We start from the raw sequence: 26,296 nt of genomic DNA, 5'->3' as shown, positions 1-26,296 counted from the left end.
CTTTTATCAACAAATATCCTATGTTTATTCTCATTCTGGCCCAAGGTCACCACTGAAAAGCTCCCATGTGACTTGTCACAAGCTTAAACCTTGAGGGGCAGGAATAGGGATGCTGGCATGGAGAGCATGCCTGCTTCCAGAAAGGCTTGTAAGGCAAAGCTTCTCATTTTGTTTGTTTTATAAACATATCACTAAATGCTGTCCTCACATTTTTCACTTTTATCACCTGCGTATGCTAATACTGTGTTGAAGGGGTTCTGCTTTTCTTTTAGATTGTTTCCTTCTTGGCAAGATGCAGTTCAGAATTTTATGCCTCTCATATTTGCCTGATTTTTTTTTTTTTAGATGTCTACTGGTGTAGCTTTATGCGGGCTAGTACTGGGCTTGAGATCACAGTGTCATTCACTTACTTTGGGGGACCAATTTGTAACTTCTATAGCAAACTGTAAGTAACCTCTGGGATTAGACTGTTTTAATCCTATTACTTGGTGGCCTAGAATAGGTCTTGGTCATCATACTGAGCAAATAGTACAGTTGAGAACAGTAGGGGCTTCCAAAGCAGCAGATCACTGTGCTTTGAGGGCAGGGGAATAGCTGGAGCGACGCTGTCCCAGCTTTTCAGCTGTGGTACACCGTTGTGCATCCTCTCTGGATGACTGGATGTGCCCCGTCTGCGAGGACTCACACATTTAACCTTGTAATGTGACCTCCTGCCTGTGCAAGTATTGCTGGCTGGGACTCTGTGTACTGTTGATGACTGTGTAGCGGGTGCACTTCTGGTTGTGTGATTTTAAAACCAAACAGAGATGGGGGGAGGGGAAGGGCGGCAGGCAGTAACCTCTTTGTGGGGTTTTCCTAGTGTCCGAGTAGGCATTGTGGTGCTGGGAGTTCAGCAGCAAGAGTAACCTGTCTTTGGGTTTGACTGACTACAAAATAGACATCTTTCTACTGCCCTTCCCACAAATAGCCATTGTTGGCTAGAGTTAACAGAGCTTAAGATACGAGAAGACAGTCCTTGCAGGAAATCTTTGCACAGCAAAGCTTCGACAGTGGTAATTAAACATTCAGTCTCTGAAAACTTGTTACTGAGGGGCTGTGTGCCAGGAAGGCATGGTGTTTTAACATGATTGGTTATGAATGAGAAGTGAACAAGGTGACACTGGACTTGCATTGTCTAGATGTAGCTTTTACTTGTTCTGATGAGTTTAACATCTGTTCCTAAAAATAGTGACTATCAGCTCTTTTGCACTGAAGTTTTGTTCAGTTCCTCCAAGGCTGGAATACGAAGTCCTGTGAGTTCAGCCAGAAGCATGCATGGAGCTTCATAGTGGCGGTGGCTATTAGCTCATGGTGAAGAGAGAATAATTCAGCTAAAAGCTTTCCGCTGTTTCACAACAGAAATGTCATATAGATGAAAGATATTATAAACAGCAGTTATGAAAATGGATACAGACAACATCTACAATGCTCAAGAGTTTGTTGTATTAAAAGCAAAGTGGTTTTGAGATGAGCTTGATTTGATTAGGCATGATATGAAGGTGCCGATTGCTGAAGAACCTATTAGGGGTGCTTCTATCAACAGCAATTTGTTTCTCCTGTAGGAAAGGAAAATAAGCAAGACCTGTTCTGTGCTTCTGCAAGTGATTTTCTTTAGGTGGGTTTTTTCCCCATTTAACAATATAATCTTTAATATTGGGCTTAGGCACACTACATATCCTGACCTGACTGTAGATAAAACTAGCATGCTTCAAGGAGGATGAACTAGGCTGTTCCTAATCTAATGTAGCAGAAGGCTTCCTAAGCTAGGGAATAGTACAAAGGCCACGCATTCCCCTATGAAGTGTTTGGCAATAAAGACCAAAGGTTCATCTGTCATATTTATTGCTTATATTAACTATGATATAGCTACATTACTGTGTAGCAACTAATTGTATTAAACAGAGTCAAAAACGGCCAGTTGCACAGTGAGACATAGACTAACTTAAAATGTCAGTTCACTGCACTGTCACCCCAAAGGAACGGGGATGGGCAAGAAAAGTTACAGATGGCTGGCACGTAGTTAAAAAGGAGAAGGCCAAGAAGCGTTATGGTCTTCTCCTTGAGTATTGTATTGTTAACTGATCCCCCTTGTTGCAAAATTCTCCTCCTTCCCCTTTACATTCAGGGGTATGAGGACAAAAGAGAAGTGCTGGCATAGTCTTTCTCTCTAACTGATAAGCACTTTTGGAAGCCAATTTTCATCTTAAACTGTAGTGATGCGTTTAGTAGGCTTTCAAATTACTCTTCACCCTCAATATGTATGCTATCTTTATTTTAGAATCCAGTAGTTTCACAAACTGCCATGAAACAATTTTATTCTTCAAACTGGAGAGCTTTAGTAATGCCTAAACCAACAGGTAAGCTTCAAACTTATGAGGTGTATCCTCTTAATGCATGTGAATGTCATGGATGAAGACAAAGTGGTACTGACTGTGAAGACAATCAGTCTCTGTATGAAAGTAAACTAAACAAATTGAAGCATATAAAAGCTTAAATCTCCTCTTGCACATTACAAATAAACTGGAGACCAAATGTGCAAACTCTCTAGCACGTGCCTTTAGGAAGAGTGAAAGAACTGTTTAGTCTAGACACAGAAGTTAATGGGCTGAAACTTTGATATAATCACAGATGCATTTCTTCATGTGCAACAGCATGACTTTATTTTGATAGTTGATGTCTGATTTAGTAACGGTGGAGTTGTAGCCTTTGAAACAGGAGTAGTGTGTCTATGTCCTTCTTTCATAGGAAAGGCAGCGCTGGTGAAAGATACTGAGAGCTGTACGGTTCCTGCTTCCCTGCACATCCTGTGACAGGGTTCTGTGTCTCACAGATGACCGTGTTTTTTATGGAACGTAGACTAATAAACCAAAATGTTGCTGTACTTCCAACTTGCTTTCCTCCTGTCCACGCATGACCTTTGAGAGCAGGCAGCTGTGAAACTCAATACTTCAGTTCAGAAATCATTTTGACATTAGAGAGGAATCTTTCAGACTAGGTAGGATTCATTATCTTGTAGTTGTCCTAACCTTTCTGCTAGCAGATGCGTAAAACCTACTTTGAATAATTTTCTAGATCTTAAGATTTCCTGGAATAGTTTCCTGGTGCATCAGGGAGTGAGGTTTGAATTCGTGAGTTTACCATGTGGCCTTTTGCCATAGGCTGTGGGCATAGGTCCTACTCCAGAACCATGTGTGTGATGGGAGAGGTTACAAGGCCTTGCTGCAGGTCTGTACCCTCTCTGGTTGGTAGAACAGCTGTGGAGAGAGAGGGTTTCTTTATAAGAATGTTCCCTAATCTGATTCTGCCACAAGGTTTCATTAAACAAGCTGTGAGTACCTCAGTGATTTTTGCCAAAAAACTACCAGCAAATTAGGCAAATAGAACAAATTGGTCTTAGGGCAGATCTGTGAGGACATGCTTGACATGAGCAGCTGAGTAACTTCCGCCAGAGCTAAATCTGAAGAAGAAAGTTTGGCAATAGCCAAACGAATGAGTCTTGCGTGGTTTCTTACGCCTCTCTTGGCTTTAGCTGGTCTTCACTGGGCTAATGAAAAGCCTAAAACATGAGACGCCTTTAAACACTTCTGGCAAGCCAGCTGCGCTCGGGGCAGTACTGGTGTTCCTCGAGGTTACAGGAAGGTGCCTCTATGGGCAGAGTCTGTGGAAGCTGCAATGCCTTAGTCTTACTGGCTGCAGTGAGATTTTTAAATATTTTTCTTACCTTAGGTAAGATGCCTTGCTAAAGCTGCCAGGGTAGAGATTGCAAACTACTCTCTTGTTTTTAGGGATGTGCACTGGTATTTTTTTTCCACAATTCCAGAAGCATTTCTTAAATAACCCTTTTTTGGTAGTGAGCCTCTGTACCCATTTAAAAACTTTGACAGAGCTTTGGGGGAAAGCTCTAAATCCTTTTGCCTTCAAGAGATAAATAAGCCATTTTTTTGCAATATTTTTACAGTCTGCTTGCTGTCAGAGCAAAAGAGCCTTAACTTTTGACTTTTCGTTTTGTGCCTTACTTTCAGTGTTTGAGCACAAAATACTGCTGTTACATTGCTGGCTCAGCCCTGCCTTATCTCTCTGGTTGCACAATCACGCTTCCAGCTGCAAAACTTGAATGACATATATCTAGTGTTATTGCAAGTTTTGAGTTTGCAGCATGCAGAGGCTGGTATAATATAGCGAATACCTTTCCATGTAAGGATGCAGGAAGACTACCAAATATAAAGTACAGTTACCTCTGTAAGCAAAGCTGGGGTTTAAGTTATTAGCTGGGTCTAAGTCAAGCTCAGCATATCCTCCTAGTTTATTATGTGCAATGTAACTTTAAATTCAATTCAGGAATTGGCCTCTAATCATATATTTCTAGTTTGCACCTTAAACTCCTTGGAGGAGTCTGGTTTATGTTAAAGCTTTACCTAGTGGAAATCTCTCAGCATAGAGAGAACAGTTGTAAAATAGTACTTTTTTTAAAGGGTAAGCAGATCTTACTGTGGCAAAAATGATTCGCACTCTTTCCTCCGGGCATTTTGTAGCCAGTGCAGGCAGGCAGGAAGGAACTGGATTTGGAGTTGGACAGATTCCAGTTGCAGACTCTATTCAGACCCAAGCCACAAAGAGTATGGGGCTGATTTGTAAGTTTTGGCCAGAGATGGCAGCTGAGAAAAACCAGCTGTCTCAGTTTTATGAACTGATGAAATTTGTTATGAATGTGTCAGATGGTAAAAGTGTGATGCCTTGTGCTATGTGGAGTTGGAGAAATGCATTAAAGATCAGTTTGTCATGCCTAGGTCAAGGGAGCAAAACACTTGGTTGAATTGAACTAAAAGAAGTATTGGTAGATAAGCATGTATGATACTCTTTTAATATCCAGAAAATGAGAGTGTGTGTGTGTGTGTGTAAAAAACCCAACTCGTTCACTAAAACCAGCTATGCAAAGTGACCTGCCCCCCACCCCACAACCGTTCTTACTTGGGCCTGAACTAAATGAAGCCTATGTGAGCAATTGTAAGCAATTTTTTGTTTAATTAAATGAAGTTAACTTCCCACCGATACTCGTGATGAAGTCTCAGGAGTGGTCTGGTTAGGGATAATTTAAATTTTTCATTTTCTTCCTTCTTCTACTTCTAGGTTTTACATATGCTGTTACCCATTTTTTTGAAGAAAGAAGTGTTTTATTTGATGTACACACCTATGCAGAGTGTGGCAGCTGTTGTCAAAATTAAAAAAAAAAGTGGTGTAGCATGCAGTATTTGATAGGATCTTTTAGCTCTCTATCGTCTGTTGTGTGGTTAATCTCTTTACTTTAGAAGAAAAATCCAGATAATGACTGTTCAGATGTACATTTTGTCTTGGCATAAATTAAGCCCAGTATAAATCTAGAGAAGTTCTGAACAGGTCCCTGCTTCAAACTGATCATGGTAGCTGCTCGTAGCCTCTAGAACTGCTTGTATTTAAGTGGTGTGAGATAAACTGTTTAAGGATCTGGTGCCTCTTTGAGACTGTAAAGGGCAGATGTTGGGTAGGGGCAGAACAAGGTTGCCGGTTTTGGGGTGATGATCCAAACAGCTGGAGTGAAGTCAGATATCTGAGGTAGTTACTGCTGCTGGCTGTCTAGGCAGTCGTCTTGTGGGAGGACACCACATCCTCAGCTCTGCTGGCACTATCAGCTCCCTATTCCAGTCATTTTCCATCTGCCTCAGATGAATACTCCATGGTTTACAGAAGGATGTAGTGACAGGTGAGGCTGTAGTCTGTAACTGGAAATGAAGTATGTCATTGAACTGATTTAGTTGCAAAGCCTCCCAATGCTGTTTGAGGAGAGTCTGTGAGATGAATGAGCTGCGCCTGCCCCCCCCCACCTCGTTAGACATTGGGGAATCCATGTGACTGTGCTTCTCACCTTTGAGGAAAAAACTTCAATTGGAGCTTGTCATCTTAGTAGACAACGAAGTAATCCAACTGCAAGACATGTACCCAGAGGAAATCATGCTTTGTGGGTTCTCTGGCTTATGAAACTCCTTTTTTTTTGATTGTTCTCTTTGTCACTAGGATTGCTTCACCTCTGCTGCCTGCAGGGATGGTGGGATGTCAGCTTTGAGTGAATGGGAATGGACGCGAACATTCTGGAACTGCAGCTAACTGTGGGGAAGGGATTTGGATGTAGGAGTGGTGTATGCTCCTAGTGGCAGCCTGAGCCACACCATAAGGTCTGTCACAGGTGTTTGTGAAGAAGACTTTGCTATAGTAAATGTCTGATGTGTTGTATGTACAAGTCAGGACAGTGCCTTGGGATGAAGAATTTCCTGGTTGTTTTTGGGGTATTAGAAAAGCCTTAAGTGAGCATGCTTTGTGAGGCACTTGCTCTTGTGGTGGTATGTACTTTTGGTTTGGACTAGTTAATCTCTGCTTTTTCAGTGCAAAAAAAGGTCCCTGCAGAATAACTCTGATGTCCGGTTTTCTTGGAAAAACAGCTTTTTGAAGGCATTTTGAATGCAACCTGAATTTTTTTGGGGGGAATAGCAAATTGTGTCCCATGTAGTTTAGCAGTCTCATACTTTTGCCACTCATGTATGAGCTCAGTTCAGAACTTAGACTAGTATTCTGTTACTCAGCTGAAATGTTAAATTTTCTGGATGTGAGAAGTCCCCCTTTCTGGGTGGTTGCAAAATAGCCTAGTTGAGGATTTTTGTCCTTGGCTAAAACTCTGAAAGAAGAAGTTTCCTTGGGATTTGTCCAGAAACGAATGCCTTTCTAGTGGACTTCAGGCTTGTTCTGTTATAATGGGCACTTCCAGAAGACTTACTTCTGAGTTTTACAAAGATATTGAAACAGACCGAGGGGGTATGAGTGTTTGTGTACATCATTCTTATCTTCTGCTACCCTCCATGGTGGTACAGTGATGGCATCTCTTGCCTGAGAGATTTCTACATAATAGAAGCAAATGCTATAGCTCTTTCCTCTGTTTAATAGAGCTGTAGGAGGAAAGTTAGACAGTTGTGGGAGACCTTTACAGATACTCTTATGGGTATAAAGCCAAAGTATTACCAGAGTAGCAAGGGAGTATGCTACTTACTTCCTAAAATGCTTATGCAGTATCTTTAGCTGGGCGAGGGAGAAGAGGTAAGAATTTGCATATCTGCAAAACCCACATAAACAGTAGATTGTTCGTACTTGTGCATCCTCATCCACTGGCAGGGGAGGGGGATGTAAATTTCTTTGTGTCATACTACTCCCCTGTTCAATTGAAAACAGTGTATTGTGGCCAAGGTGGCCTTATGGAGAGTGGTGTCAGGTGTAAGAACTTGAGGGCAAAAGGGAATCTCTTGAGCCAGCCCGCTGTAATGGGTTATTTGATTTCTGTGTCTCTGAAATAGGTTTTTGCAGACATGCTTTGCTGGCGAATCCACTTCCAATTTCAGTCTTGGGCTCATGAGCTTTATTTCTACAGCTGAATTTCTATTTGACTTGCAAATGCTACTTCGATGTCCTGTAATACCGTTTGGAATTATAGCCTGAACTTTGGGAAACATTGCTTTAAACAGATCTCTCTTTTCTTGGTCTGGTTTGCCCCATGGAGCTTCCTTGCCTTTAAAATCAAAGAAATCAAGATAAATAAAGAGAAGCATATGGGGTCGCTTGTTTTTGAAAGCTGGTGAACAAAAATAGTTATAGTATGCTGACTGTCTTTGTGGGTTTTGGCTAAGAAAAAAGAGCTGGATTTCCAAAGGAAAAAATTTGAGGGAGAACTATATGTGGTTTTAAACTTGTTTTCTGTACTACAAACCATTGTGCGACTTGTACGCATTACTTAATATCTGTTGGAATGTGTAAATGCAAATTTTATGAAACTTTGGCTTGTAGAGTATGTAACCAGAAGTAGGCAGGCTAGACTAGTGAGTGAAAATTTTGGTGCTCGGAGAAACTTGACCTCTACAGAGCCTTCAGTGTGGCTTTGGGGCTTCGATGGTTGCATCTGTATATACACAGTCTTGCATAGTTACTTTGCATAAAACATGTGCCTTGCTGCATCACGGAGAATGGCATACCTCCCTGTCTGAAGAAAACAGAAGTGCAAAATCTGTTGTTCAAGCAGTTGCTGCAGGAAGCTGTGTAAGTCAGATTTTTCTAGAGATGAGAATCTCTGAGCATCTAGAAATTAAAAACTTCAAGAATACATTATTTCTGTGACTTTGATTCATTCTCAATAATTGCATGCAGATACCTCACAATTCTTAAATATTTGTGATGGTGTTCTTAGATGTGTAAAGGTCCAGTGTTTATTTAAGGTAACATTTTGGGAAGTCCTCTTTAAGGAAAGTGTAAACCCTTTGCTGTTATAAAGCGATATATATCAGAATTAGTTTTGCTGGTCAGCAGTAAACATTTCACAGCCTTGCAAAATCTTTTCCTGGCTAGAGGTGACTGATTAACTTTGTTATAGATTATGATAAAAGCAAACACCCAAGGTTGCTGTGAATTAGTAAGTTGTCAGGGTGTTTTAAGTCTGACGAAGATACATTGAAGTCTAGTTCTCCGCATTGCTGCACTCCTAATTTCTGGTTTATTAAGACTTCTAAAAAAACCCCACAGCTTCAGCTGCACTGTGTACTTACGGTACGCCTGCTGATCTGGTAGGTTTCAGGTAGTTCTTTAAAACTGGGTATGAAGAATAACTTATCCGGTATGGTTTTTAGGGTACATAACACACTTGTTACCAAAGGACAGGTACTGTTTAGCTTCCTTGCTAGCTGTTCTAGTTGTGATGCTGCATTGCTTCATGGTGCTCTCCAGGCTTCTAGTGCTGTGCAGTTCTTCCATCCTTCCCTGTCCCTTCTTTATGTCTCTCTGGTTTTATTTCTACGTCTACCTCAGAGAATGCCCATTCTTTTTTTATATTGCTTGGAGAATAAGAATTAAAAGCAGGAACCTCTGACAATGAGTCACACTGAATACTACATGCTAAACATAACCACAGAATGATTCTCAGCTAGGTTGGTACATCTGGGCCAAGTAGGTGCTAGTGCGGCAACCTTCTAAAATAACTTCCATCTGGAAACTTTTAACCACTAGATGTTGGTGGGTGCTAGGAGGCAGAACGGTAACTCTTTGTTTTTTCTCATTACTTACCTGCTCTAAATGTGCTTGGAGCAGGCTGTGTGGTAGATTATCTAGCCTTTGACTGTTCGTGCCACTGTAGCAGTCCATGATAGCACAGCACCAGTGATATTAAGGAAGCTGCTGTGTTCAGAGAGGCAGTAATGCTTGCAAGTGCTACAAAGAAGGAAACCTGACTCTTTATTTTCTGTTTCCGAGGCAAACGTTTGGGATTCTGTTAAGCAGATTGACCAGGGAGCTGTGCATTTGTAAGGCTGTCTTTTCTCTGGGAAACTGAAAGGGATGTTAAACTTGATAGGATTTGACACAGATGTTGCAGGTCAGGATCAGTAGTTGAGCGCTTCACTCTCTATTCGGTACACTGCTTGTGAGATCACCTATAACCACAAAATGGGTGCAAATTCTCTTTCTTTCTCTGTGCTAAATGATACTGGAACGAACCTGAGAAGATTCTTGTCATCCTCGAGTATGAAACAGCTGTAAGTAACAGATATCCTGGAACTTCTTGTCTGTGGAATCACAAAAATGGCATTACAACTGCTTGTATTTGGAGGATAACTGAAGTTATAAGACAGCTACCACTTTTTGTCATGACAATGTGAGCTGTCAAATAGTCCTTGATAGTGTTCTAGGCAAAGCATTTGATAGCTTAGGAAATGAATTGTCTGAATTGTGCATGTGGTTTTTTGATGGCCCAAATGGGCCTTTGAATCAAACGTAGTTTCTCCATAACGTTTAATGTAGTGAAGTTTCAGATGTAACACTGTGTTGTTGCTGCTTATTCCTCAGGCTAGAGTTTGAGCAGCTTGCTTTTGTACCTTCAAGCATGTATGGAGCACAAATAGCTGGGTTGGGAGTGTTTGGTGTGTCAGGGCAGGTGTATTTTGAGGTCTCTTGTCCCCTTGTGTTTTATGAAGTCTAATTCTGAAACTTTCAGCCTTTTTAAAAAATCTGGCATTTAGGAGAGGAGTATAAGTTGTTTCCAAATAAAAGTGTGTGGATCCTAAGGCTCTGGTGTGTTGGATAAACAGTCGTCCTCCTTCACTTCTTTCTCTCTTTGCATCAAAACCCAGCTGTGCATAGTACTTCCTTTGAAAGAGATTTTGTGTTTGTGTTTATCTGACTTGCTTTTGAATGCGGTAAAAGCTAGATCTGGCTTTCTATCGTATCTGTCTGTATTTAGTTTAACAAAATGCCGTATCAAACAATTTCAGTGGCATTTGGCTAGATTATAGATAGTTCTCAGATGAATAGCATTTCCTCTGTAGTACGAGAGGCTTAGGGTTGCAAAGATGATTCTCTAAAGATGGTGCTTTGCCCACCTCTTATGCTCTTTTAGCTAGAGTAAAAAGCATGCTTTGACATGAACTTGATTAGTTTTATACCCTGTATTTTGTGTGCACTAGCATTGTTGGTTTTATGCAGTGGTGAATGGTTTTACTTGACAGCTTTGGAGATGGGCTTAAAGCACGGAATAAAATTGCCTCCTTGTTAAATGAATCCTGGGGGGAGCAGTAAAATGTTGGAAATAAGGATTGTTCAGGAAGTCGTTATGTGAAAGAACAGATTCCTTTACCCTTTGCTTTCTAAAAGGAACCCTCCTTGCATTCTAATGCTCTTTTGGCATATTACTTATATTGGAATTGGTATAATAGTATCTTAAATGTGGGGTGTTTGTGGGTTTTTTTCCTGTTAAAGGCAGCTGCTCTTTTTCCTTACTAGTGTCATGGTTATGGATGACTCCTAAGAAGTCTGTGTTGTAGGTGAGGCTATAATCATTCCTTTCTCTGGCTGTAGGGCTTAACTGGGCTACCTATATAGGTTTTCATCTATTAAGTTGTTTGGAACTGTCAGATTACTTAACTGCTTTAATTGAAGCTTATCCTGATGCTCTAGTAGTCTGCATCAGTATGCTCCTTTAAGCTCTTCTAGAGTATTAGCTTTTAATCAAACTCTTGTGCTGCTGATGTAGCTGCCTTGCAGAAGCCTGTGCAGTGAATATCCTCCATTACTGCCTCTTGAAATATTTACTTCCACGTTGTCATTAACACATTCAGCTGAATATCCTGAATTTCCTTAGTGAAACTAAGCTTACAATGCCAACTGAAATGTCTACAGAAACACCTTGTAAAAGTGGTGGCAAGGGTCTGCTGTCTTTGATTTCACAAAAGCAGGAGTAAAAATTACTTTCCAGAAAAATTATCTGGGGTGAGTAACAAACCACTTGCTAAGAAAAATACGGTCAAAGAGAGTTACAAGAATCTTCTGTAGTAAGTTCCTCCCACCCAGAAGAAATACCAGTGTGTCAAATTACCCGTGTGTCAAAACTATGCTCATAACTGGATCTCTGTCATCGTATGTTACAGGCAGAGTAATAAAGTCCCGACTCCTGGAGACTGGTTACTTTTGCTACTTTGCTTCTATATTTTCTTGCTCTGTAATTTCTACCCCCACTGGTGGTGGTGGTGGTGGTGGTATCAAAACAGCAGAATGGTTCAGAACTTTTGAAGGAAACTGGATGTAAATCTGATTAAGCACAATTCTTACACAATTGGTTTGGTATTTGCAAGTCAACAGCAACTTTTAACTTCTTATATAGGATGAAGTTACTGTAGATCAGCTGTATAGTTTTTTGAATTGCCTATATTACGTAAGGTGAACACGTATGAGGATTAGTCAGCTTTATTTTCTATTAAATATTCTTCCTAAAACAAACTTGATTTTTTTTTTTAAACTATTATGTTCTGGTTGTTACGGCAGTGGGGTAGTCCTACTGACAGCGGAGGGAATGTATGGAGTGGAACAGTTCAAAAAGCAGCTTATGAATTAATCTGAACTCTAGTGTACCAGATCCTTTCATCACTTGGTGGGGGGGGGTGGTGGTGGTGGGGTTGAGAAGGAAAACGGGAAGAGGCCATAGCAGCCCGAAAAAGGCTTTTTTCCCGGTGAACGAGAAGAGCAACCAGTTTTGTTCCCGCACACTATGGGGGAAATAAGGTCACCCTGGAGAACCCCAGCTATTTCACATGTGATTTCTTGTGGTGTTTTCAGTAGATAAGATTCTACTTAATTTGTATACCTTGTGAAGGAGGGCAGTTGGTTGTGGCTTATCTGATCTGTTGTAGGTGCCTCTGAAAGACTGTTTTATTTTTTTTTGTGGTGCGCATAAACTTCTAGCCATGTGTTCAGCTAATCCACACTTCTGATTCTGATCACAAAGAGGCTGGCTGTATTTGAACATAAAAGCACCACAAACATAGTATACAGCTTTTGGTCAAGCTGACCCCAAGGTTCCTAATGGTAGCAAGAGCAATTAAGAGCAACTTTTGAAGGGTAGCTAAAAAAACCAAAACAAAACAAAAAAACCCACCCTCAAACCAAAACCAACCCACCCCCCCCACTCCCCCCCCCCCGCCCCAAAAAAACCCACCAAAAAAACCCAAAAAAACAACAACAACAACCCAAATCCTAATCATTAGCCAGTGATGCAAATCAGCCTTCTCTGAAAAATCTGCCTAATAACTATGGGGGTTGTCAGGTCAGGCTGCATTTCATTGAACTACTGCAACCTCTTTGAAGGCTCTGGGCCTGTACAGGTAGCAGTAAACTATGCAGGCAGTGCTAAAATTTGGTGCTGGGGAAGAGGCAGCTTGTGGTGAATGCACAGGACTGATCGCCATGCCAGTGGGTATTCCAAAAGTACTGGAGAGGGGAATACTTCCTGAACTGTTTAATGAGAGTAAAATGACTTCACAGATGCAAGTTGTAAGAACACTTGTCTCAAAAACTAAAAACAAAACAAAAATCAACCCAAAAAGCCCCCAAAAAACCTGGTTATGTTCAGTTTTGAACATATGTTCAACATACTTCTCCAACATACGTTTCTCAAGGATAATCAAGTTCACAGATGCAAAAACATTGTTCTTAGTCGGGGAAAGAGATGAGATTATTTGGGACTTTGGAACTTGCTGGTTTGGATTTTCTGGCTCTCCAGGAAGACTGCTTTATTAAGCTGTACTGCTGGTAGTGATTAGGAAGCATTTATGCCTATAGAAGTGTCTTACCCAGCAGAGTTTGAGGTGGGACTGTGGCTTTCATGCAGGGCTTCCTCCAAGGTTGCGTAAGACAAAGGTCTGGGATCAGTGGCTCTCACTACTCGAAGGATGGAAACCCTTTGCTTACCCACAAGTTACTCACTGCTATAGTTATTATAGTAACAAAAACTCTACCTCAGGGTAGTTTAGTTTGCTGCTGTAAAATGTTTTATTTCAGAAAGAAAAAAATCGGATGGGAATCAAATCTTCTGGTGCATGAGCCTGCTGCAAAAATGAAAATAGAAACAGGTTGTTTAGGTTCTTTGGTGGATTTGGCAGGAAGTGCAGGAGACTTGCTTTGACCTGAATCTCCCTTGCTGTGTGCATGGGGAGAGTTTTAAATCTGAAGGTGTTGAAACAACGTGGGGAGGCCTGGATTTCCCAGGCTAACTGAAATGGAAATGTTGTGGATGGACTGGATCAAGCCTTTGAGCTGGGGATGGACTAGGTGACTCCTTGAAGTTCCACCTAGCTCTGTGTTCTGTTATTCTGTGATCAGGAAGCAACTGTACACTTTGCCAAAGGCACATACAATGCAGTGGGGAAAGTGCATCTTTGGAAGACAGAAAGGAACCTTGTGATCAGCCTAGGTGTGTTGAGCTACCTCTGAAGAATGAGTTTTCTGAGTGCTGGGTGATGATGATGACAACAGTATCCTCCTCCAACCACCAAGAAACCTCAACGTTAAAAGTTTTTGTAATATGTTGTAGTCATCTGTGAGGCACTACACTGTTCAAGAAGCGTTCACTGCCAAAACTTCACCACAGGAACAGTCTGATGATTAACAGTACCTCTGGTGGAGGCTGCTTCTGAGACAGAAATTGATGCATGTAGTAATCAGCTGGAGACAAGCTTAGACTTACATTAATATTGAGTTAATATCTTTAATACTGATTCACAGTACCAGAGAATAGAGTTCAAAGGAGAAAATAAACCAGTCCTGTCCTGTTGGTACACAAGTAGTACTTTGCTTTTCCTATTTGGCAATACTTCCCAATAAGATTAAGTTGGAGAATAACTCCGCTCTCCTATTTCACTGAAATTCTCAGGCGATTGGCAGACAGCAACTGCTTGATTTATGAAGGTCTGAGACAGAAAAACATATCTGGAATAAATACTGTCTTTAAAAAAAAAAGAAAGAAAATACCAAACCACTCAAGTTATTTTGCTGAAACAGTACATCAGTTCTCCTCGATACAAAATGAATTGTTCAGCATGATACAAGGGGGTGGTAGTGTAAAGGGTGTGAAATACTGGCAGTGATATTCTATAAAAGGAGACACAAGTTCACGTATTTTATTGTCAACGTTGCATGTGTTGAAGCTCTCTGTTTCCATTTTGATCTAAACTAGCATGTGGCTTTTTTCCTTTTAATCTGTGTTCAAGGGAGTAAATGTTGGATGCTTTGGTGGAAGAGGCCTTTCCGGTTAGTCAGGACTTCAGCATACAGTCATGAAAAGCTCTGGGGCTGGATATTGTGACGGTGAATAATGCATCTTTAGACTTCTAGTGTTGTAGATATCATGATAACTGTAGACTTGCAATACTTCCAAAGGAATCTCTCCTGCTCTCTGTGCCATTTTTCCCTGGTTGCTGATGTAAGTGCTTCTGTGGCTTTGCAGGGAACTGGAGAGTGAGGAATTGATGTGGCTTAAAACTAAATTTGAAGCATAGAGCTGGTCTTGTTTCCCCTTCGCGTGAACCAGGGAGCGAAGTAGCAGGAACAAAATAGCAAATGAAAGGTGGGACTGCTGCTTTTGGCAACAGTTTTGGCCCACACTAGTTCAGTGATGGTAAAAATACAGCGTAAGCACAAACTGAATTTTTTATATGTGCTGAGTATATACTACTGTACGATACCAAACATGGAATTGGAATGTACTTAAAAGAAAAAATGCATTCAAGTCTGACTTCACAGTGAAAGCTGTTGCTAATACTTCTGCAGCTTTATTGTTTAGTGCAGCAAAGATGTACTTTGTCACCCATTAGAGCTATGGTAACAACTGAACTGTAGCATGTCATCTGTTCCAAGCTAAGTCTGTGAAATGGGATGGTTTGCATCTAAAAATGACGAGGTGGGCAATAGAACTGCTAGCAGTAGGTGAGGAAAGCAAAGTGAAATTACTCCTTTTTGTCGAAAGGAGATACTACCTGTGAAAATTATGGCTTGTTCAGTTTGTAGGCTTTTAGGAGGTATGGAGAAGTATTTAAGTTTTATGGTAGTTTGTATTTTCACAGTATTGTTTTTAAAAAAAAAAAATCAGCTACTTGCAGCAGCTTCTGTGTATGGTAGCTGGTAGATATTCCCCTTAATTTTGGGGATAACTTCCCTGAGGTGAAGTCTAACCCTTTGAGGTGCAGGTCAAGATTTCTTAGAACTCTTGTCCTAAATAACAGAGATCTTGTTTAGTCTTTGCCACTGGCTAAGCCTGATTCCTGGAAAAAAAAAAAAAAAGGGAAAAAAAAAAAAGCTTGTGTAACAAGCCGTCCCACAAATGATTCAAAACTTGATCATCTCCAAAGTACTCAGGTAGGTTTCTACAAGACTTGTAGAAAATAGGAACTTACCACAGTGCTCGGACTGTGGGAGAGAGCGTGTGTGGTCTTGCTCTCCAGACAACCATGGATCCACGCAGAGGAGAGGCTTTCATTACATATCCCAACCATGGGAAGAACTTAATTAGAGCTTGCAGTTCATTATACACCAAAGTCCTCAACTGTTTGATGTAAATCTGTAGGAAACTGGCTTTGATAATTATGGTGCCCATAGCCTATGCCAGCACCACTCCCTTATTTGCAAGGAATAGTGCTATCAACAGAGATAATTATCCCATGAGGTTTCATAATGCTGGTCGTCCCAGTATCGCTGTCACTAAGAGTTTGGAAAAATCTTAGTGTGTGTTGTTCTGATGTTTTTGGTACATCTGGAGAACTTCAGAAGTGCCCTGTAGATCTGTATGTGAGCTGGATGGTCTCAGAAATGATCGTTCTGTCTCTGTGGAATTTGATTTCCCCCCCCCCCCCCCCCCCTAGTTTGTTTTATTAGTTGGAAACAATGTTTGTTCTAGGCTTTTTGGTGGAAGGGAGTTCCAGCTGTAGGCCGTCTTCTGGTAGTGCTGGCTATTCTGCAAAGCAAAACGTTAGCATGTGAATGTGCTGGTCCCTAAGCTGCATCAGGTTTCTGGAGCTGTTGGAAGAGTGCTGAGAGAAGGGAAATGGGCAGATGCTTGTGGAGAGGGGTTGTGAGAGGATTCAACAAGGAGCTTCTGTTTTGTTTATGAAGCTCCTATTGGCTCTGGGGAAGCTTGGAGTCTCCCAGTGTTCAGTGATGGGGAATTTTTGGCCTCAGTCCATGTCACTTCTCGCTCTTTGCAGTTCCATCCTGCTGCTGCCCAGGAGGAGTTGGTTGTTGCTCACCCAGGCACTGCTCAGTTGAACAGTTGAGAAAAATTAAGAATACGAGAGGGCTGCTTCTCTTGCTACAGCTCCATATGCCTGTGCTTAGAAAATGTGACTCGCAAGGTGTGGGTGGACATGCCTGTATTCCTCCTCCTGAATACTGAAACCCACTGCGTCCTGCGGGACAGATTAGTTTAGAAAGGCAGGGACTTGCCAAGAAGTGAACATGGGCCCGCTGCCTTGAGAGCAGTCTTAGTTGCACACGTACCACGACAGAGATGCTGGGGGTGGGGGTGGGTCCTGTTGCAGCCGACAAGATCCCATGGCATTAATGACACTTCATTTGGTCTGCAGATTGATTAGGTAGTGGCAAGGAAAGGTGTGGCCCAGGTGCCATGGGGAGGGCTGGTATGTGGTGAACAAGTTGAGTGTCCTGGCCTGGAAAAAAATATGAAGGCGTTCGGCTGTGGAGAGGAAGGAGGCAAGTTCTCTGACGCTCTTTTTTTTCCTCCTGTAAAACACATGTATGCCTTGTAATTGTCCTAGCTCTTTTTACCAGTGTCAGATCAAAATAAAACTTGCAGGTCTATAATAAAAGCATAACAAATAGTAAAACTACCACTCAATTCATCCTGCCCTTCTGTGCAAACAAAATTTAGAAATTGGTACAAAGAAAACCTTCATGAAAACTTGTTGATGCCAATGAGGATGAATGAATTAAACTTTCACTTTGCTTTTCTTTCCTTTCTATTTAAAGTTTCCAAAAGGCTTTTTAACATTGGGTGGCTTCTTTCTTTCTCTCTCTCTCTTTTTTTTTTTTTTAAAGATAATTAAATCCCACAGAGACCTGAAATGGAATCAAGTAGCCTTTCCCAGTTACAACTGTTTTGTGAACATGAGGGGAAAAAAAAAAACCAAAATAACCCCACTAGCCTGATTCTAACTTCCAGTGGAACTACCCAAATTTGGTACTGCCTAACAGTTACACAAATTAAAAAAAATATTTTCAGAATATAAAGCTAGTGGTGATACTAGTTATATGATTTCTGAAGGAGTTATTGCTTTGTCAGGTTTTCAGATATAAATAGTTGTAGAAAGAATGTTGTCTTCAGGCAAGTTAAAACTTGCTGGCATATTCATGGTAGTACAATGTCTTTGAAAGAAAGCATGTGTATGTATTGAGGAAGATTCAAGCTGGAGAATCATTCCTGTTCTAAGGGCTGGTATTTAAGTTGCCTGTGGATTGCATTGATATCTCTTTCTAGGAATTGTTCTCTTGTGACAAGGATCCGCTGCGTTAACTGAGTGCTGCTTCTCTTGTGTAGGGTTAATAACAAGTTTCCAAGATCCGAGTAGGCCTGGCGTGAAAGAATTGTGACTTACTCCTGTTGGGTTTCTGCTGTGTTGGGGATTCTCTCTTAATATTCCAGAAAGATACAGTAGTCTTCCCTATGAAAATGGGAGTGAGAGAACAAGTTCAACTGTAGCCCAGCTGAAAAGCTCTTAACTTATTATGCATCCCTAGCATCATATATTAAATGCATATTTTAAAAAGTCTGGTTTTGTGTTCTAAAGTACTTAAATCTGAGATTTTTTTCAGTCTTAAATCTGTTCTTGTTTGTGCTCGCAAACATTCAGCAGTCCTGCAGTTCAGATCGCTGGTATTTAGTGTGCATGTGAAGTTTTAAACTATTCTCCTGCATGCTACCAGGTGACCCTTGCCTGAAGAAAGTGGTAAGCCTTCCACAGGGCAGTGGTCCAGAGCCCTAACGACGAGACCGCTTGCTTTCACCCACTACCCATTTCTCACTTGTTTGCAAAAGGATATAAGGCTCTTCAAGTGCATTCGCTTGTTACACAAACTAGTTACATGTACAGGCCGTAATGATAAGAAAATAAAAAAAGATCCTGGATTACTGCCTTGCTTTTCCTTGTCAGCGATTGTCATAGGACTGCTCTTACAGTGAGTGACTATTAGCCTTCTGCAGGGCTGCAGACAAATGATTTTGAGCTGCAGATAATGCAGTGGATACAGATCTGAACTAGTTCTAAGTGTATCTCTACAGGCATTGCAGGGAGTTAGTCACCTTTTAAATCTTCTTTCTTCTCCTTTTCAGGTTCTTTTCCTGACTGCAATGTTAGCTTTGAATCGTAAAGACTGTAGGAGAGGGATATATGTGATCAGTATAGAAAAGACCTCACCAGTAAGACAAATGAGATTTGTAAGTGGAATAACATCTGTAGTTCTTCAGGCAAAAGTCTGAAATCTCTGAGGATCAGGAATGTAAGAGGCTTCTATGCAGTAAAGCCCTGAGACATCTTCATAGACCAGCTGAGAGTTGTCAAGAATGTTACAGGTGACAGTGCTGGGATGAGAAGCATCTTTATGTCCTAAACCTTCAGGCTAGGGTGGTGGTGAATTCAATGCTTACGCATTGCAGAGAAATTTCCAGTTGATTCCTTCCCCAGGGAAGGAGCTATGTCCCCTTGAGGCTTAAGACTTCTCTGAATAATTAATCTGTTGGGTCTCTGTCCTCAGATGAAAGAAGTGTCGAAGGCTACCATGTTACACCTGATAAAGGAAGTCATTAGCAAGTCTTCAGATACATTTGCATAAATTAAAAACACTTGCATCCTCTTTTCTTAATAATAGATGAAGCCTTTAGGATTAGAGTTTTAAAAAGAAAAGGACTAAAACAACTAAAAAACCCTATGTGAATAGAGTAAATTCCCTTTCACTTAGTTTGACTTGCCCCTAAATTACTTTGTTTTTCCAAATCGCCCTGTTCTTCCTCTTGTCTCCATTTCCCTCATGAGCTGCGGGGAAGGGGATGGTAGGATAAAGACATTTTAAAAATTCCCCATGTGCTGAAACTACAGAGGAGACTTAGGATTTGTTCTCCCAAATTCCTTTACTTCTAGAGCTGAAGAAGTATTTCTGTGGCTGAACAACTCAGTATTTCATTTGTAGTTGATGACCGTATTAATGATGAATAAAATTTCAACCATTGGTAGGGAAGGAATGTTTGAATGCTCATAATTCAGGAAACAAAATTTACTGTGGTTGTGATACTTTCTTTGTTTTTGACCATGCATTTGATGACATCAAGGTACTGTGACCAAACTGCTGCTCTCCTTTTTTGTGTTCCAAATTGGTGGTCTTTTATGCCAAACTTTTTTTGTTTATTTCTAGGTATAATGGATCCCTCCCTAATGGTGACAGAGGACGCAGGAAAAGCAGATTTGCCCTTTATAAGCGACCTAAGGCAAACGGAGTTAAGCCCAGCACTGTTCACGTGATTTCTACTCCCCAAGCATCGAAGGTATGTGGCAGTGGGGCAAATCCTGGTTGTTGTGGTTTTTTTTTTTATGACCCTGGGTGGAGAACAGCTGCTGATTACTGCTGACTTACCTTGCTGCCAGTTCATTCTGTGACGGTCAGATATATTTGTTCCAATGAAAAGTCTGCAGTGGATTTTCTTTATGGGGTGTATATCTTTAATTTTGACCCATTTACCTATTTATCTTATGCTGAGGTTAAAGACTATTTTAATCTGACCTTTTTGCCCCTGTTCAGACAGCTGACTTTGTCAATGCTGACAGTTTCATCTGAGCCATAGAGCAGTCATGTGATGCAAATACAAGAAGTGTTTTGATTTTGTTCTTGCTGGACTGTGAGATTGGTATGTCTCTTTCCTCTTCAGGAAGATAACTGATATGGTATTTAAAAAAATGTAGTGATCCCTCTGGGGCTTTAATTTTTGTTGCTAATAATGGTATAGTATGTTTTCACTTAGTCTACTGTAAGTAGAGGAGGAAAAGCTGTAAAGTAAATATATTAACATAGTAATTTAAGGAGGAAAAGTAGTAAAGTAAATACGTTAACATATAGAACTGTCCACTGTCCAGGTTAAAGTTCTGGTGGTGGAACGTATTTCAAGCTGCAAAAAGTCATCCTATCTCTTCTCTCAAACCCTTCTTCCTGAAAGCAAAAAGTGACTAGATTTCTGGCCACACTGGAGGGGGAGTTCTGTGGTGACACTCTCAAAAGTGGATGGTTTGTAAGAGGTGTACATCACTTTTACCAAAACATATATTGGGAGAGGGAGAGAAGACCCACCATTCTTAGAACTGCCTCCAGCTCTGGATCCCTCAGCACAAGAAGGGCATGGACCTGTTGGAGCGGGTCCAGAGAAGGCCACAAAAATGATCCAAGGGCTGGAGCAGCTCTGCTATGAGGACAGGCTGAGAGAGTTGGGATTGTTCAACCTGGAGAAGAGAAGGCTGCGGGGAGACCTTATTGTGGCCTTCCAGTACTTAAAGGGGGCTGATAAGAAAGATGGGGACAGACTTTTAGCAAGGCCTGTTGCAATAGGACAAGGAATAATGGTTTTAAACTAAAAGAGGGTAGATTCAGACTGGATATATGGAAGAAACATTTTACAATGGGGCTGGTGAGACACTGGCCCAGGTTGCCCAGAGAGGTGGTTGATGCCCCATCCCTGGAAACATCCAAGGCCAGGCAGGACGGGGCTCTGAGCAACCTGATCTAGTTGAAGATGTCCCTGCTCATGGTAGGGGGTTGGACTAGATGGCCTCTGAAGGTCCCTTCCAACCCAAACCGTTGCATGATTCTTAAGTGCATTGTCTAAATTAGACCACGAGAAGAATATTGTTTAATGTATGGTATAGGATTATATTTTCTTTTGTAATGCATACCATACACAGTATACACCTAAACTTATCAAAATATGCAATATTGGAGCTTCTTTTTTTAAAAAAGATTGTGTAGGGCCTGCCTAGTGCAGATAAATACATAGTCTTCTGGATTAAATGTTTCTGTAAATATTTTTCAGTGTTCCTTTTCTCAAAATGAAAGCATTTGTGAGTTAAACCTTACTGATTAAATTAGCCTTCAAAATAGAAAGCCACTAGTATATGTTTGTATGTTGATAACTCTGGTTGCTTAAAACGTAACAAATGAAAAAGAAGTGTTTTACATAGCTGATGGAAATATACACATGTTCTCACTGGATAATCTTAAGCATTTGGACCGCAGATAGTATTTCAGCTTTTGAGTTGCAAAATATTTAAACACCTGGCAGACGCCACAAGGTATCTGGTTAATGTTCATCTGCGTTGTTATTGTAGTGCAGATAAAATGTGTGCTGTACAAATTAGTGACCTTATAAAGACAGCACAGGGTCTGAGACATTAAAGCCCTTCCTTTGAGGATTTGGAGTCAGGTAGATATGTCAGGTTGAATGTGTTCTTTTGCACTTTCTCTGAACCCTTATAAAAGAGGTTTTGTGTATTTATACTGTTGGATGCGTGCCAGAATAGTGATGCGGTGGATTTCAGTGCTCTTTCAGATGCACAGAAGGGATGTTTACATTTTAAGACACTTTTGTAGGCTTTTCTAACATCTTAAACGCCAGAGCCTAAATATGTTTTACTAGGAATGGCTTCTGCATACAACTTTTGTAAATGATCCCAGAAACATTGACTAATAGAGAAAAGTGAGCTGCTTTTGTTCTTGGAAAATAATGTGCAACTTGACCTTAGAAGTTTTGCTCTGCTCTGAGTCTTTCAGTCTAACCCTTATTTAAGGAAGGTAAAACAGTGGGAACTTGTGCTGCACAGGATATTAACAAGTTTCCTCCCTTTACATCCTTCCTTCTAACTTTTCAGATACCAGTTCTGTTTTGGTTTGCTTGTCTGTTACTGTGTAAACTGAATCTTTGAATAGGAAGAAATACGTTAGTTTCAGAATACTTCAGCTTTTAGGGTGGTGGATTTAGGAGAGGTTGGTAAAGCGCTGACTGGCTCCATTTGTTTTGTCACTGCTGTGACATGGATGCTTGGATAAGGTGTGTAGCTGTTTTTGTGCTAATCCCATTAATGCAGCAGCTCAAAACTGTAACTGTCACCAGTTATAAGTTAGTGTGTCAGCCTGAGAGCTGCAATAGATTGTCAGAGGATGCTTGTCATGTTCCATTGTCCCTGCTATGCAGGTGTCGAGGACAGCTGGAGGAGCAATGGTATCAGTAGTAAATTCAGCTGAGCTAATTGCATATGAATCAGTGCCTTTTTGTTTTTTTTCCACTGGAGCACTAGATTTTTGCCACTCAGCCTTCTGGAGGTGCTGAAGAAAATGTAGAGTTGTTTGGCCTTCTGAGGGTATATGGGTATGTTTGGGGGGAAAGCACTGCATGGGGTAAAAAGTCTCAAGTTTTTTCACAGTACTAATAAAATATGCATGCATCTCTTCAACGTTACACACTCAACTTTAAAACCTATTTTAGTAAGTCTATGCTTAGGCACCATTTAGGGAATTTTCTGCTGTCCCCAGTTTTACAAAACTTGGACTGTTTGTTTGAGACAGACTTTTTCTAGTGTTGTCAAAATGGTATTACTGTAACAAAGGAAGCTTAAAACTCTGATGCTGTCTCTTGTTGGTGTGTATGAGTCTGGGGTGGGAGGAAGTGTGAGACTGCTCATTACCTGTGTATGAACCTTACTCAAGATTTTAATAATCCCTTTTGCTAGACTAGAGTTTTTTCAAAATTGTCAAGTCACAGGAGAGGCCATTCCTTGCACTGACTTGGTTCTCATGATGAAGATGATGACTGTTGTCAGTCATGATCACATAATCTGTGCAAACCTTCCTCTGACTACCAAACTCTTAGGTGTAAGTTTGCTGCTAGCTCATCATGACATAGCTAGGATTGCTGATTTTTATTTTCAAGGTATTAGAGCTATTTAACAACATAAAAAGTTAGCTGTAATGTTTATTTTGTTTGGTTGAGTTGTCTTAAGTATTGCTTTCATGCATGGTAGTTTATGCTGTGGAACTCAAGTCTAGGTGTGCTGGTGTCTGGGATGATTACAAGGTTTACTTGTGCAGAAATTTTCCAGTGAGTGCTGAACTTCAAGTGAGAGGGGGATGTAAGTTCTCAGAATAATCACCTGGAATTGATGGGATGCTAAACTGGAGTCTACTAGTATTTTTTTCTTTTTTCTTTTTTTTTTGGGGGTGGGGTGGGGGGGTGGAGTGGGGGGTGGAGTGGAATATGGGAGGAGTTTTAAAGGTTTTTTGTATTTTGGGGGTTTGTGGGGTGTGTTTTGATCTGGGTTATACATGTCTGACATGGAAAGAGGTGTCTGTAGCTGAAAACAAAGCCAGTTTAATACCTCTGTAGAATTAATATTTCAGGACAGTATGTCTTTCTTACAGATCTTAAGTAGGTGAATAATATGCCCCGTCTAAAGAGATCTGTGTGATCCCAATTTCTGCCAAGCAAAGATGTTCATCCTCCTGTACACATACAGTCTGCTGGCTCAGTGGGCTGTTGGGTTAACGCTTCCCCGTGTGCAAGCACAGGTGGATCTTCATTCCTCTTTCCTTGTCTTCATAGCCATCACTAACTCCTTGTTGGAGGAGTTCTTTTTGTGGAACTGTAGGAGAGAACTCCTTGAGTTCCATATGAGGGGGATGCTGGCAGCTGGCATTAACAATAAGGTTACTGGTGATACTAAGCACTCGAGTCATGTAATCCCCTACGACTCTAGCTATGTTTGCGCTTAGAGTTCTTTGGTTTCTGATGCTTTGGAATAACTTCCATGGGTGTGAAGGTTAGAAAAATGAAGGAGCTTCACATGCATTTGAGTTACTTGAAGTATGGTGTTAGCAAGCATGAATTGTTGACATTAGCCCTCCAGGATCCCCTAGGGTTATTCTGGCAGCATGAATAAATTTTACTGTAACAGCATGTAAGGTATTTGAGACCTTCCAAAGCATTGAGTCAGTGGGCAAGAGAACATAACTAGCAAGCGCTCGAAGTACTCCTTTCTAACAAGTGGATGTTGTGGTTTGATACCTAAGTGCTTGCATTCTTCATATTGACTTGATAGAAGATCGCAAATGTCTTTTGAATTGCCGCAGAGTACAAAAATCCCACCTTTAATACCTTTTTATGGTGCTATGTCTTGGTATTTATTATGCCTGTCTTTCTTGGGATCAAAGTTTTCCTTTGGTAACCTGCGGTAGATAAAGACAACCTATTTTCTCCCCTATGAAATTACTGTTTCAAGCTGACTGGGGAAGATCTTTCCGACTTCAAGTCCAGTTACCTGCCGAGTTGGCTTCTGCTTTGTGCTATCGCAACAGCAGCTTGTGTAGTCACTGGCTGGGTTCCTGCAGCTCAAATCAAGTTTCATGCTGCTACTGGAGAAGAACAGAGTGCAGCCATACGAATAATTATTAGGTCGGGGAAAGAGCTGCAATTTGTGCTTCGAGTGACGAGAGAAAATGAAAGTGTAGGATTCTTGTGATTAGTTATCTACTGTAGATATTGCATGTGCTTTGACATACTTTGTGAATTTTGAGTAAAAAGACCAGAAATCCTTTTGGCACTGACAGCTTTTTCGTGTTCATTTTGGATGAGAGCTGTAGAGCTTGGCTGCTGTCAGGAGGGGACTGTGTCTGTCAGTGGCTTCTCTCTTCCCTATTGGGCTTATTTATGGTATAATCAGTTCACAGAGCACTAATTTGTTCTGAAGTAACTTAATCACATAGGTACCTTGAGAGTTCTGAGTTGTGCAGAGGCAGCTTTTTCTTGGCTCACCAGACCGAGTCTACTTGAATAATAGTTTCCTCCGTGTAGCATGTCCTTTTCCTCTATTAAATGAGCTTCCTCTTAACATGCTAAGTCCCTACACCCTTGCCCTTGCGAATAGTAGGGAATGGTTAGACCAATTTCATTAGTATGGCTTAATAAATGACAACTGTTACTCTGAAGCTCTCCTTCCTGAGCTTTTGGGACCTATTGAGGAGAATGCATGTCAAAGACTTTGGAAAATCACTTTACAGTGTTTTCTAACAAAAGACAGATGTTTTAGCGAAGGAAGGGGAATGAAAAATGGCTGAGGAGTACAGTAATTATTTTTTTTATGACTTAACATTGTTTTTTGTTTTCATGCCCTCCTTCAGAGGGTAGACAAAAGATCAAAAAATGCCTTCCTTTTAAACTCTGTTTAAACTACATCTGCTATAACTCAATACTTAGAGCAGATTCTACTTGAATTTGGGTGCCCTTTGAAAGCAGAGAGGGTGCAGTGATTGCCAGGGCTAGTGTTAAGGAACTCAGGAGCATTGTGTTTCCCCATACGCTTCCACTTCACTTCCCTCAGGGAGCCAGGCTGTGTAACCCACCACTGTGCAATATCTATCAGTTTGCAACTTCCTGTACTCTGTCAGAAATAACCTGGGGGAGTTTAGTCTTGTGCAAATGAAGAGCTTGGTAAAGTAGTGACTGTGTCTCAGCTGAGTTTCAAATGCTGCAGCATACGGTCAGATGCTGCAAACCTTTGCTGCCCATCAGGGAGTGTCGTCTATTGTTCTTGCCGCTGGAAGAGCTACAAGTAGAATTTGTACTGCAGGCAGCAGTTCCGCTTGTTTCACTGGAAGATGACCATTTCACTACTCTAGCTTCGTGTAGCATGACTTGTTTAAAACTTTTTCCAGTGAGACTCGTTTCTGCGTGCCTCCCCACCATTCCTCATGATTTAGAGTGGAAACTTTAGACCACCTACTGTAGTGGTGAAGCTCTGTCCTGTTACACATTTATTCTGTTCGGACACTTACTTGG

At 41.0% G+C, this 26,296-nt stretch overlaps 1 protein-coding gene across 2 annotated transcripts in view; it reads left to right on the top strand.

The window, feature by feature from the left end:
- PELI2 (pellino E3 ubiquitin protein ligase family member 2) overlaps positions 1-26,296 on the top strand; it is an 80,852-nt gene that overhangs the window by 6,566 nt on the left and 47,990 nt on the right. Inside the window, exon 2 of one of the 2 annotated variants that reach the window (XM_075104249.1) lies at positions 19,840-19,969. In XM_075104249.1, coding sequence (XP_074960350.1) covers positions 19,840-19,969 — 130 coding nt within the window. Of the gene's footprint in view, positions 1-19,839; positions 19,980-26,296 lie in introns of those variants that run through there. The other variant, XM_075104250.1, reaches the window with a different exon arrangement.

The sequence above is a fragment of the Phalacrocorax aristotelis genome, chromosome 9, assembly GCF_949628215.1.
Source record: "Phalacrocorax aristotelis chromosome 9, bGulAri2.1, whole genome shotgun sequence".
NCBI lineage: Eukaryota > Metazoa > Chordata > Aves > Suliformes > Phalacrocoracidae > Phalacrocorax > Phalacrocorax aristotelis.
This window is presented reverse-complemented; position numbering and strand designations above follow the sequence as displayed.